General features: G+C 42.7%; 1 protein-coding gene across 4 annotated transcripts in view; it reads right to left on the bottom strand.

The window, feature by feature from the left end:
- Positions 1 to 235: 235 nt before the first annotated feature.
- Positions 236 to 12,542, bottom strand: part of CBX5 (chromobox 5) — a 34,614-nt gene continuing 22,307 nt past the window's right edge. For all 4 annotated transcript variants that reach the window (XM_061415832.1, XM_061415830.1, XM_061415831.1 and 1 more), the window contains 2 exons: positions 10,221 to 10,321; positions 236 to 8,544 (listed from right to left, as the gene is read on the bottom strand). In XM_061415832.1, coding sequence (XP_061271816.1) covers positions 8,394 to 8,544; positions 10,221 to 10,321 — 252 coding nt within the window. In that variant the 3' untranslated portion in view covers positions 236 to 8,393. The remainder of the gene's footprint in view (positions 8,545 to 10,220; positions 10,322 to 12,542) is intronic.

Genomic DNA, 12,542 nt, shown 5'->3' with positions numbered 1-12,542 from the left:
AATCTGAAGGGGTTAAGGGGAGGAGCAGGGAGCAGGGTCCACTTTCTCTTATTCCCTTAGGCTTGCGCCACCCTGTGGCTGTTTGCAGAAAGTCAGAGACCAAGAGTGCTTAGAAAAAAACCCTTGTTCTCCCAGCTCTTTCAGGAACCCATGTACTGCTACTGGCTGAGCTTAAGCCCAAATTAAGGAAGGAGGGTAAGACCCACATCTTCAAACCACCACTCAGGATCCGTACTTGAAAAGCAACCATTTATTAGAACCAATACAAGAGTATGAAAAGAGGGAAAGGGGGTGGGTGGAAGGGGGGAGAGAATGAGGTCTGCATCAGATGTCAGGTGTGGAAACACGTAAATTGCCTACTTTGAAACATTTACATTTAAAAGGCGAACATATATATATATCACTTATCCTAAAAAAAAAAAAAAAATCAAAAGCAAACATGTTTGGCTGAAATATAACCAAGAAACAACCAAAACTCCCCCACAAATCAAAAAGGTCCGTAGAGAGTTCAATTTCCCATTTTTCCATTCAGAAATCTGGCTACAAAGTGTGATTTGTTTTGCTGCTCACGATGGTACTGAGTGCTGAAAGAAAGCCAGCTCCTGGAGTCTCTCAGAGCCCACCCTGTGGGAAGGGGTGGGGAGGCCTGTGGGCTGCGGGCGAACCAGCTCCTGACTACTTGGCAGGATGGCAGACGTGCTCTCTCCACCCTCCACGCCTCCCCAGAACTGCCTGGTGCTGCCGGTGCTGTGAACAGAGCAGTCCACAAAAGACCAAGAACTGGAATGTGACTGCAGCAAGGGGCCAGGACCTTGTGCTTTTTCGTGGGTTACACATCTAGGGCCAAGGAGAGGGACAGAAAGAGCCCTATTGGGAAGAAGAGGAGCTGGCTGAGCCCCTAAACTGAGATGGAGAGTAAGGCTCTTGAGCCCACACCTGGGCAAATAGTGTCTGAGAGTTTTCCCGAACCAGAAGGAAAAAGGTCAAAGTCAGGTTCAGAGTGGACACTGAGAAAGAGATGACAGATGCTGAAACCCGTGAACTGGATGAAGCTCTCAGGAGTATCAATGCCCAATTTGGAGTGTTAATCATGTCCCTAGAAAAAAAAATTTCCACCGTGGCTTTTTGGTGGGGGATGGAGGAAGCAGTTATGTTTATTGAACCAGCTGGTTCCTATGGGGAGGCGGCGGCTCGAGGACAGATACCTAGAAGAGGTGAAGTGACCCAGCTGTCCTGGGATCAGTTCAGGGAGGGAGAAACGTTAAGTCACACCCACGGTGTGCACTTTGCTCCTGAGACAGCTCCAGTACGTTCCAAGCCTTAGCTCCCAACCTGCAGGGAAACAAGCAGTAGCACCTGACTCCTTAATCCAATGCTCTCAGTCTCAAACAGCCTCTTTTTGTGGATGCAAGACAGAAAATACTGTGCCGTCCCCCATAACATCCTAAGTAAGTCTGGACTATTAAGATTCCAACATTCATGAAAACACTGTCAACATCTGAACTAGCAGCTTTGATGAGGGGTGGGGGGCAGAGAACTTGCCGAGGTCACTAAGTAGTTCCAACCTTGGGACAACTCAGTGAGGACAAAAACCTAGACTTCGGCTCAAGGCATCCTCCATCGAGGACCCTGAAGCATTCTGTCAACTATGATTTACAATGCCTCACAACACCCCTGTGAGGTAGGTCAGTATTATTACCCCCATTTGACAGATGGGGAACTGAGGCATTGAAAGGAGTGACTTGCCCAAGGTCAGCCATTATGAATCAGAGGAGGAGCTTGGCACACACAGTCAGCATCCACTCAGTTCTTGTTCCACACCCTGGAGTGTTTTTTTTCTCAGAGTACACTTGAGAGCAAAAGAAGTCGGTAGGCAGATCTCTCTCTGCAAACCAGATGAACTCAATCAACCCACAAGTATTAACTGATGGCCTATTATTTATCCAGCATATGCAAGGAGTCTTGGAGAAGAAACAAACTACTTCTGAAAGTCATGCGAAAATAAAGTTACATTTTAAACATTAAGGGCATGAATTCTTTTATAAAGAAATACTCAGTTTACCATATGTGAAGGACTAAGTCACACTGATTTCTCAAAGTTCTATACTGAGTAACCCAAATCCTGAAATTCAGAATGAAGCAAGACCACGCTCAAGCAGAAAGCTAAGAACCACTTCCTCAGTGGCGGTGGGGAGTGCTCTAACCTCCATGCTGGTGGGGAAAGGCCAGCAACAGCAGTGGCAGCTTTCTCTACAGGCTCCCCTGGGAACCCTGGCACCAACCCGCTGGTGCCACTCGTCCTTCCCCCATGACACCCAGGGGTGGCAGCTTTCCACCCTTTCTGCCTCAGCTCAACCCCAGGAGTTGTGGTATCTTCACATCAGTTCAAGATGGAGATAGATGGTGACACTTATTTTTCCATTTAGGGAGAGGGTATGCGGTACGAAGTGATCTCTATTAACTAGTCAGAGACTCTTGTAATATTCCTACCTCCTGCCAGAGGCCTAAATCTTTAACAAAAAGCAAAAGAAAAACATATCCCCACCCCCTTTGGATTTATACTGGATTCTGGTAGAAATCACTATGACTGTTATCCTAAAACTAGAGGATAAACTAAACTAAACCCACAGCCAGTCCTGGTTTAGAATCAAACCGGAAGCTACTGGAAACTGCAAAACACTGACTTGAACCTTTAAAAGTGCCATGATATGATGACACTCAACCTCTTCCAAGGTCTTTTTGAAGAATCTCCAGGCAGGAAGCACCTCCTTTCCTCCATACCCACTTGCAGTAGCCAGAGCAACAGGATCCTATGCGCATCAGAAGCTCAAACAGTGAGTTAACACACACAGCATCATGTCCACCAGGGATACTCTAGTTCCAGGAAGGACCAACCACTGCAAGACCTAAATATAACCTTTTCTCATTGATTGCTGATCACACTGGGTAAGGCCAGGTGATGCGCAAGTTCAAGACTGATTAAAGCAGTGGTGACAATTCAGGGTCAGCCTGCATCAGAATTCCTCAAAAAGCATGACAAACTGGCCAGCGGGGCCTGGGTCAACTGTGAGGGTCACACTCACCAATGCCGGGGGACATCACCAAATTAAAAAAGAAAAAGAGAAAAAGGAGAGGAGAGGATGACAAGATAAAAAGTTCACTGCATTCAATTTGGCCTAATTTCTTGATAATAGTTTCCTATTAGATTTTCTGATTAATACTGATGGCTCTTACCTAGGCTGTGATAATTAGGTTTTGATCTATTGTGACATTAATGATCACAATCAGTTGACTTTGAAATTGTCTTAATTAATGGCTCTTCCCTCGTTGGCCGCCTCCAGTGCAGGGTCTGTCCCCTCCCCTCCCACCTTGTTTTAACTCCTTCTCCTACTGGCCTCAGAGACAAACAGCAGGAGGATCACTTTATTCCAAGGAACCAAGATTTTAAACTATCTTAAGACATTTCTCTGACAGAGGAGCAACATGAGATGTTAGGTGAAATGAGGATCAGAACGAAAGGCTAGAAAACATGCTCTCAACAAAGAGGAAATACTCCATCTGAGAAAACAGTCAGAGTAAAGCACGATGTTAAAGTGGCAAACGACAAGCTGAGGAAACTCTAAAAAGACAAGATGAGGTAGTTTAAAATTCAAGAAATTCAGCGCAAGCAAAAAGAAACTAGGATTTTTATGAAGCTATCCAAAGAACCTTCACCTTTAAGTCAACTTTCAATTATCCAACTCTCAATTATGCAGGCAGAGAAAAGTATCATTTTTCCTGTGGTCACATGGTCAGAACTAGGACATTTCTTAAGGTCAGACTGTTTCTCAGCACGGCTCTCTTAGCATGGCTCGGCCTCATCCTGGACCTCCCCAGACGGATTAAGTCAAAAACTCCAGGTCACATGTATTTCTGGGAGGTTTCCGCATAACTGACACAGTATCTGCTTAGAAATCACCATTTTGCAGCATGAAATGAAACTACACTGTCCAGAACAGAGGCCCAGGTATCACCAGATGGGCCCAAGCCTTCTTTTCAGCACATTGGAAAGTATGTCCCTGTTTTAGGCTCCAAGTCAGCCTCATGTTAATTCCTTCAAAAAGCATGAGAAACTGAAAAGGGTGTGAGCAACTCTTGATTTGCAAGGAATACATTTTACAGAATCTACAATGATAACAACACAAAACTGGCTGTGCAACATAGTCAATGCTTTCCACAAGCGAGGATTAACTATACTATTAAATACTTCGGCAAACAACCTAGGGACCAGAGCCAGGGGTTCTCAACCCCCACTTAACCTGTTGTTCTCTCTCAGGAGTAGCATTTCTAAGTAAACCTGTTATCTTTACTTTCTGGGCTAAAACAAGCCCTTGCAGTTCATCTATGGCCAGTTACCTTGGTTCATCCAAGGTCACAGATCTTTTCTACACACGAACCTAACCATCACCCGACTACTCTAGAACCACAAACTACACCAACCAGTGGTCTCTGCCCCCAAATGTAAAATATGTGCCCACTTGTAACATTTATTACACTATGCAGCAGTATGGAAATTCTTTGAGGTCAGAGACTGCATCTTTTTGAACTTTGTATCCCCAGGGCCAAAATAATGTCCACTGAATGAAGTAAATGCTGGTGTACACTAATGTGATAGGAACTGGACAGCTCAATACAAACCCACTGTGACTAACTGGGCGGGTGGGGGCCCCAATTCTGAGCATATGCTCTTAGGGGCAAGCCAAGTAACACCTCTAGTTTTGAAAAACCTAACTTTTATGATTAGTGGTAGAGCCAAAATGAAAAAAATAAATACACTGGGTTCAGACCTTTCCTCTCTCTGCCCTGACAGGTATGCTTGCTTGGTGGTCTAATTACAATAGTACACATCTCGGCACTCTTAACCTTCACTCTAAAAACCTAAACCAAAAGGATGGAGTTATGGCTGCCAAATGAGCTTTTCCTTTGACCCCGTTTGTGAGAAACCATTTCCACATCTCAAATCTAATGACATAACCCTTCCTGAGGTTCTTGTGCCACCGTGAACTTATTTTAGGCCCCAGAATTCAAACCCTAAGGGCAAAGACAATCACTCGCTGGATTCCTCTGACCCCTCTGCACTTTAGCTAAGCTGGGTTAAACAGAGATCCAACCAAATCACAAGATGAAAATCACAAGCACTTTCCTCCAGGCCCCAGGATTTGGCCTAAAAATAAGGAAATTGAACTGCAGGGAGGCTACAGCACAGGAACAAAGAGTTAAGAATAATTGAAAACTGCCCAAGAACAAGACCAGCTTTTCTTCAACAATAGTAGTACAGATATATGGCTGAGGGACTGCCAAGAACCATCTAGACTTTCGAGTGTTAGAACGCACAGGAAAGCTGGAGTGCAGAAGGAAAAATGATATGGCCCTCTCCAGGTTAAAAACGGGTGCTTCCATCAGGGCTGACATTCTCTAACAGCTAATCTTAACATGAGGGCTTCTGCCCAGCCCAGGGCTCAGGCAAGCAGCTATGCTGACTTGGTAGACTCTGGTGCTCACAGCTCCGCTACATTCTGTGGAAGGAGAAATCTTTGAATGCTGATTACAAGAAAAAACTCAGCAATAGGAAGATGTTTTGAAAGAGGACTAACAGGAAAAACACACTTTGAGCACCTGAGACCTAGGTATTTAAGACTGCTTAGCCCAGGGCTACTAACTCTTGTGAGAGGAGAAAGCCCCACGAAAGCAGGTTTCTGTTCCAGGCTGCAATTCTCCAAGGGCCTGGACAGCTACTTGACACCATCAAATGCCGAAGGCACAGACAGGCGTCTAGTTTCCTTTCTTCTGAAGGGCTGAGATGAGTACTGGCGGCTGGCTCCCTCTATTCCTACAGAACTGGCTGTGGATAGGCAGGGAGAGAACAAGTTGTTTGGGCAGCACATAGTATAAGACCTTGATTTCAATAACTGTGGACAGAAAAAGATAAATGGAGTGAAAACTAAAGTATTAAAGCAGTGATGAATAGTAGACAATCCTGGGGTTTTTGCTGAAAGAAATCAGGTTTTGATGAATGTCGTAAACATTACCCGTAACCCTGGCAACCATGTGCCCCAGGTTTCTCAAGACCAATCTCAGTACCAAATCATTGGGCTGCTTTTTGTCCATGGCCTAGATTTTCGCTCTAAAAACATGGTCACTGGACTCTGTTTACATGCCCACTCCTCCTGGGAGACAGACACTAGCCACATGGATGAGCTGTCATTTTCTCCACCTGGAAATTGAGAGACCCGGATGGTCTTCTCGGCAGCTCTGGCCTATTTGTTCTGTTCTAGCACATCCTAATTGATATCCTTAGTTACTCGCGTGAAAGACCTCTTTTCTGACCATCCTTTCTTTCACATGCCCATCAGATTAGTACTAACAACTGTCAATTATCCAGCACTTGATCTAGGCCTTTAATTCCTTTAGTTAAAGAAGATGGAGATTAAACTCCTACCCATCTGAGGTGTGGGTTATGAGTTCTCACCCAATCACATTACCATTCAGAAGGATTTTCCTGGATGGCTAAAACCAAAAGCTTCATTGTTCCAGTCCGTCATGTCACTGCAACAGCTGTCTTCTCAACTGTGCAGTATAATCTTTGACATAATTTATACAAGCACACGGAATTCAATCAGCAGCTGAGCAGGGAAGCAATGTTAACAAATGCTATGAACGGGTATATGATTTGCATATTATTTGGCTCATCTGTGAACTGGAGCAATCTTTCCATTTCCCTCATTACTCTGAAAAATCTAGAGATGGTTGAATGCTCCTGGCCAGACAGCTATATGTTTTAAAAATCAAAAGCAACCACAAAAACAACCTCAATGGCTGGTGAACTCTAGAGTTAAGGCTATTTTAAACATTTATTCTTATTTCCTCAGCTTCAGGCTGGGACAAGGATGCTCAAAACCCTGCTATTTCCTGACTTTTAGTCTTGATTCTCTAGCCCCCTTTAACTACGAGAAAAAAAGGGAAAAGAGAAGTAGGGTGTTCCTTGGGGAACAAAGGCTGAAGGCTATAATCAGAAAAATAACCTCTCAACATAATGGCAAAGCAGGAAGAAGCCAAAAAAGAAATACTTTGCTGAGTTGGGAAGAGGCTGTGTCAGCATGCCGGGGCCTGTCATTCTCGGAGGTCGATAGTCTTCTATAGAAATTTAAAAAAAAGAAAAGATCCAACTAAGAATTTGATGGTGGAAAAAGGGAAGGGCATTAACACTTTGGGGACTCTTGGTGGCAAATCCAGAAGTCAACAAAGCAAGGAATTTATGATTATAAATGCTATGAATATTTAAAATTGATACTGTGGCCAGTGGCTCCCCTCCAAGAATTCCCCACTGAAAATAATGGCATGGAGGGGAAAGTGGGGTCCACTGAGAAGTCTGAAGCCTCTTTGGTAACACGACTGCTTTGGGAGGCCACAAAAGTTGGCAGGGTTGGAGGGTGCCTAGCACCTTGGCACAAGCACCAGGCAGTCACTCACACCTACATAAATATATAATCCAAATGAGAGAGATGGAAGGAAATAATACATACGTACCAAATGTGATAATAAAGACAGTTGTATCCTACCCCATCATCCTCATGTACTAATAGCTACAAATTTCCACAGTTAATAATCTTGTCATTTTATAACAGACTTCACCAACTTGCAGAAGCCGAATCAGGGATTGCTAAGAAATAAGGCCAAAAGTCCTGGGGCTAGAAGGAGTGCCTTGACAAATCTGAATGGAAAATTTCAAGCCCTCCAAAGGATGCCGCTCTTCTGGGAGGATGGTGAGGATGAACAACAGAGGGTGGCCCAGAAGACCACATCAGGAACCCTGTATTCTCCTGGGTAGAGCTGAATGAGGTTGGGGAAGCCCCAACAGGTAGGCAGTTGCTGTTGGCTTTTTTAAAAGACGGGCAACATCTTTTCCATCCCAACATCTCAAAACAAAGGCTAGCTGGTCATCAATATGTTCTAAGAGCCAAAGCAAGAAACCAAAATTCAACATCATTATAACAAAATCCCCCACCTAAAAAGCAACCAACCCTGAAAGATCAAGACTCTAAGGTGACTAAAAAGTTAAACTTCATCTTGAGGTCACAGGGGAGCAGAAGGGAGAGAGAGCAGGGCAAAGGAAAAAATGGTGGGAATTACACACAGTATGTAAATGCCTGGTCTTCACAGAGAGACACTTATCATGAATCAGACCATCAGTTATGTTACAAGAGAACCAATACCAACATTTCTCCTGTGGAGCACAGTGATAAGCACATTTTTTATGGATGTGTTTAGGATAGAAGGGGGTGGGTAGAAAGGAGAGGAGGCAGGGAGCTGAATGTATTATGTACAAAGAGAAATGACAGAGACCACCCCCTCCTTTAGCTCTTTGCTGTTTCTTTCTCTTTGTTTTCCGCATCCTCAGGATATGCATGCCACGTCAGTCTCTCTTCATAAAATGCTATCACAATTTGTGGACATTTAACATTAGCTTCTTTTGCAAGAACCAGGTCTGCTTCATCCGTGTCTTTCCTGGAGAGAAAGAATATGAGACTTAGAAGAGAGGAAGAATGAGAGTCTGTCCAAACACTGGTTTGTGTTACTGAATTATGAATTAGCTGACTTGATTTCCTCTCCATCAAAGGGAAAAGGATCCTAACAGCTCCACAATTTCAAGGAGAAATTTAAGTCAATGAATCAAATTGTTAGTAAACATCGTTTAACGACTACATCAGGAAGAAACAGAAGACTTCAGCTAGAATAGATGGAACACATAGAGGGTTTAATTAAAAGGCTGAAAATTAAACTACTATATAAATTCTGCTTTCATAAGTTTTATTTGTGTGTATGAGCACGTGAGTGAACACACAATCAAAGCTACATTCAGCCCTATTGATTACGCATAAATTGCTCAATCCAGTTTCTGGATCATCTGGATCATGAAAGGGTCCTAACCCTTCTCATCTTCTGGCCTTTTAAACACTCATCCTTTTGGTCAGAACTGTAGGTTGGAACAATAAGAAAATAGAAATTTAAGTCAGCAAAGAATGTAAAACCTAGTCACTAAAATGAAATGCAGGAATTAGCTGCAAATTTCAATTATCCAAGTTACACTTTTTACTATCCAGTGTAACAAAAACAACAAAAATCTAGCAAGTTCCTTAACCAGGATTCCAAATCAAGAAGAAAAAAAACTTTTTTTAATTAACATTCCACTGAGATGTGGAAAAAGACAACTAACTTCTTTTTTTCCCCCTCCACCTAACTCCTTTTCTAGAAAATGGAGATACTGAACTCATGGAGGTAAGCATTATGGGTAGGAAGAGGAGGGGGAAAACACACAGCTTAGAGCAGCTACCCAAATTTGGACTGTAGTGGAAAAAGGTAGTTAATATGTGAATGTAAATCGTTAAGTTCCACATATGGCTAAGTGGGAAAAGCAGTCAATACAGCTCCTGACTTTGGACAGATTATAGTGAGTCTTCAAATACAGGCTTCTGGGTAATTTACCTCAAAATTTCGATCAGATAAAATATTAAACCTCCTGACTATCCAACTTTTAAGCTAATTAGTTTCCTTAGTGGCACTGTAGCAGGAACCCTCTATTTAGAGATCAAACTTAAATCACAAGCCAGAACACATGGAAACAGAAAGGCAGGGGGGCTGCACCATAAATCACTCTGACTTTAAGAAACCAAGCTGAGGGGAAGCAACTACACTTTTCTCTGAGAGCTATTCCCTCTACCGGATGAAATAACCTGTGCTTTGGCTAGTATTATCCTTAATGCTTTTTGTTAAGATTACTTTTCTCTTTTAGACATTATTCAGCGGTCTTGGTCTTCAGTGGTGGCAGAAAGCCTCCCTCAATTTCTATCCCATGGCCACAGGCTCATGGTGTTAACGGTAAATGATTCAGAACTGTGTAAATAAATGGTTAGATCATGTTTATATGTTTCCTACCTCAATTCTACCATTTTCTGGTATGTGGGCTAATGTAATTTGGCTTAATACCAAAGTTTTACAATCTTAAATCCACTCTGAACCACAATTCCCATTTAATACTGACAGCTGGTATCAGTTAAAAATTTAGATCCCTGACAATCACAATTCTTAGTTGGGGAATACTCAGTCTTCCCTCCCTATCTTCCATACGAATTCAAGTCACTGCAAAGAAACACAATTGCAGAGGGAGGCCCAATCTCTCTCACCATTTCATTAGGAACATTAAGTCGCCACAGGAATCTGTCGCCCCAATGATCTTTTCTGGTTCCAGTCCTCTCTCAAAGCCCCGAGCGATATCATTGCTCTGCTATAAATAGAAGATGAAGAAAGGTTACAGCTTGGAGGTAAGAGTGAAAAACCTCCCTGTTTCTCAGCTCAATAAAGCACAACCTAAGTTAATATTACTGGATACCATTTTGGTCACTCAATTCATAAAGTTCTTAGAACTGCAGAAATACAATACTGCGTCAGCCAGTAACAGAGATGCTAAGAGCTATTTTGCAGGAAGATGCAGCTGTCTTTTTAGTATTCCGTCAAAGGACTGGGAGTGGCCCCTAAAACTGCTTAATATCCCTTAAATATTCTGGAGTCATCATCTAGGAACTCCTCTCATCCCCTAATCTAATATCCTTAAACTTGCTTCTCAGATGATAAACAAGTCCAGGTGAACTAAATCCTTTTTCATTTTATAAACTTCAAGTATACCACCTCTCAATCTGGAGTTTATTCTCTGGACTTGCAGTTCACCTAACAATGACCAGTACTTTTAATACTTCTTTTCACATAGCCATCTGTACTTACAAATGAACAGTGATTAAGATTAAGAAGGGATTCAAAGAACTACTGTAAAATAGCAAATTTCTTTCAGAGATCACATATTATAATCCCCATGCACTGGGGAAGAGGCCCTGATCTGTGCCTGTCCCCTCCTGATGGAGATAGGTCATTAGCTTTATAGAGTAAACTGGAGAGGGATTTAAAACAAAAAAAATTCTGTAGGGGATTATTCAAACTTGGTCAAATTGCAATCATGCAATCTAGATAAGGAGCATAGGATTTGATTCAGGTGCGATGGCCCTGGTGAGAGCAAAATGGTGAAATTTTATACAAACCAGGTAATTTAAACAACCTTACTATGGAAGATAATGCCAGCTTATCTAATGGTAACACAAAAAAGACTTAGAAAGACTGCCCAAATGAACTAAATCGCCAATGTCTGATTTTCATGATAAAATCTCTGATCTGCCGTTCACTTTGCTTTCTTCTGAGAGATACAAAGCCTTCAGCATCCAGGTGGTCCCAAAGATACCAGGGCCCACACTGAGCAGGAAATCCCATGCATGAATCAGGGGACATACAGGCTCAAAAGCACAGCCTCTTTTGGGGGCGCTTAAAGGGAGGAGGTTCCCAGATGTGCACACAGCTGCTCACAGCTGGAATGCTGGCACAGCAACCAAGTCGTAAATCATAGCTGGCGGCTGAAAACAGTTTGCCACATAGGGAGGGAAGAGAAGAAAAATGTTCAAGCTGCTGAAAAGGAGCCGAGGCGAGGAAAATGCTAAAATCATCACACAGGCAGTAATCTTAAATCAGGCATAATGCCGACTAACAAATTTTTCTGCAGTGGTCTAAAGAAAGAAACGAAATCCCCTCCTGCACCTTTAAAATATACAATCACCTATCTTCCCAGCTGCCTACATGACAGCCATCAGGACTGCTGAGAACGCTGCCAGGGGCCCCAGATGAACATTACAATGTAAGGGACATGTGTGTGGGGGGCTGGTTTTCAAGGTCGGCAGCATCAAAACCTGGCCTAGGAACCAAACTCTGCACTGGCCAGTGTCTCAAAGTCAGATTGATCCTTTTTTTTTTTTGCCCCCCTCCCCCAGACTGCTCCTTTTTAAAAGAACAGAAACCTTAGGTTGAGGAAATACATACTGTATGTCAAAAATGGCTACAGAAGTCATGTTGTGTTGTTTCTTGGTCTCTTTACTTAGCTGGAAAATGCATCAAATGACAAAAACCAGAATACAAAGGACTAATAAAAAAGTAAAAAGAAAGATAGACCCAAGTCTTAGCTCCTTAGAGAAGGGAAGGCATTTTCAAATTATTTACTAGTATGCTATATCATAATGATATACACATCTCACCAGAACAGGGCAGTTTTAAAAAATAAGATTGCAAAAAATAAAATTAATCAGGGAAACAAACAAAATACTAGCGTCCACTTTCACTGACAGCCTCCAATCTTTCATTCTTATTTCAATTCTTTTTGGAAAGTTGTTCTCCCATTTTCTCTCCTCTAGAGACCAGGAATCACCTGTGTAAGTCTCTAGAAAATACTAATGCACAGGTCCAACCCACAGAAATTTGAATTTTATTGGTCTAGAGTGCATCTTGGGCACCGGAGGCTTTTGAAACACCCGGCTGCCCCCCTGCCATGAGTCTAATATGCAGCCAGGGCTGGGAACTAATGCTCTACCAAGACGGGTATCCAGGGAGAATGAAGATAAATATGGATGCTTATG

Source organism: Bos javanicus, chromosome 5 (genome assembly GCF_032452875.1).
Source record: "Bos javanicus breed banteng chromosome 5, ARS-OSU_banteng_1.0, whole genome shotgun sequence".
Lineage (NCBI taxonomy): Eukaryota > Metazoa > Chordata > Mammalia > Artiodactyla > Bovidae > Bos > Bos javanicus.
The sequence above is the reverse complement of the archived record's forward strand: the minus strand, read 5'-3'. Positions and strand labels throughout refer to the sequence as shown.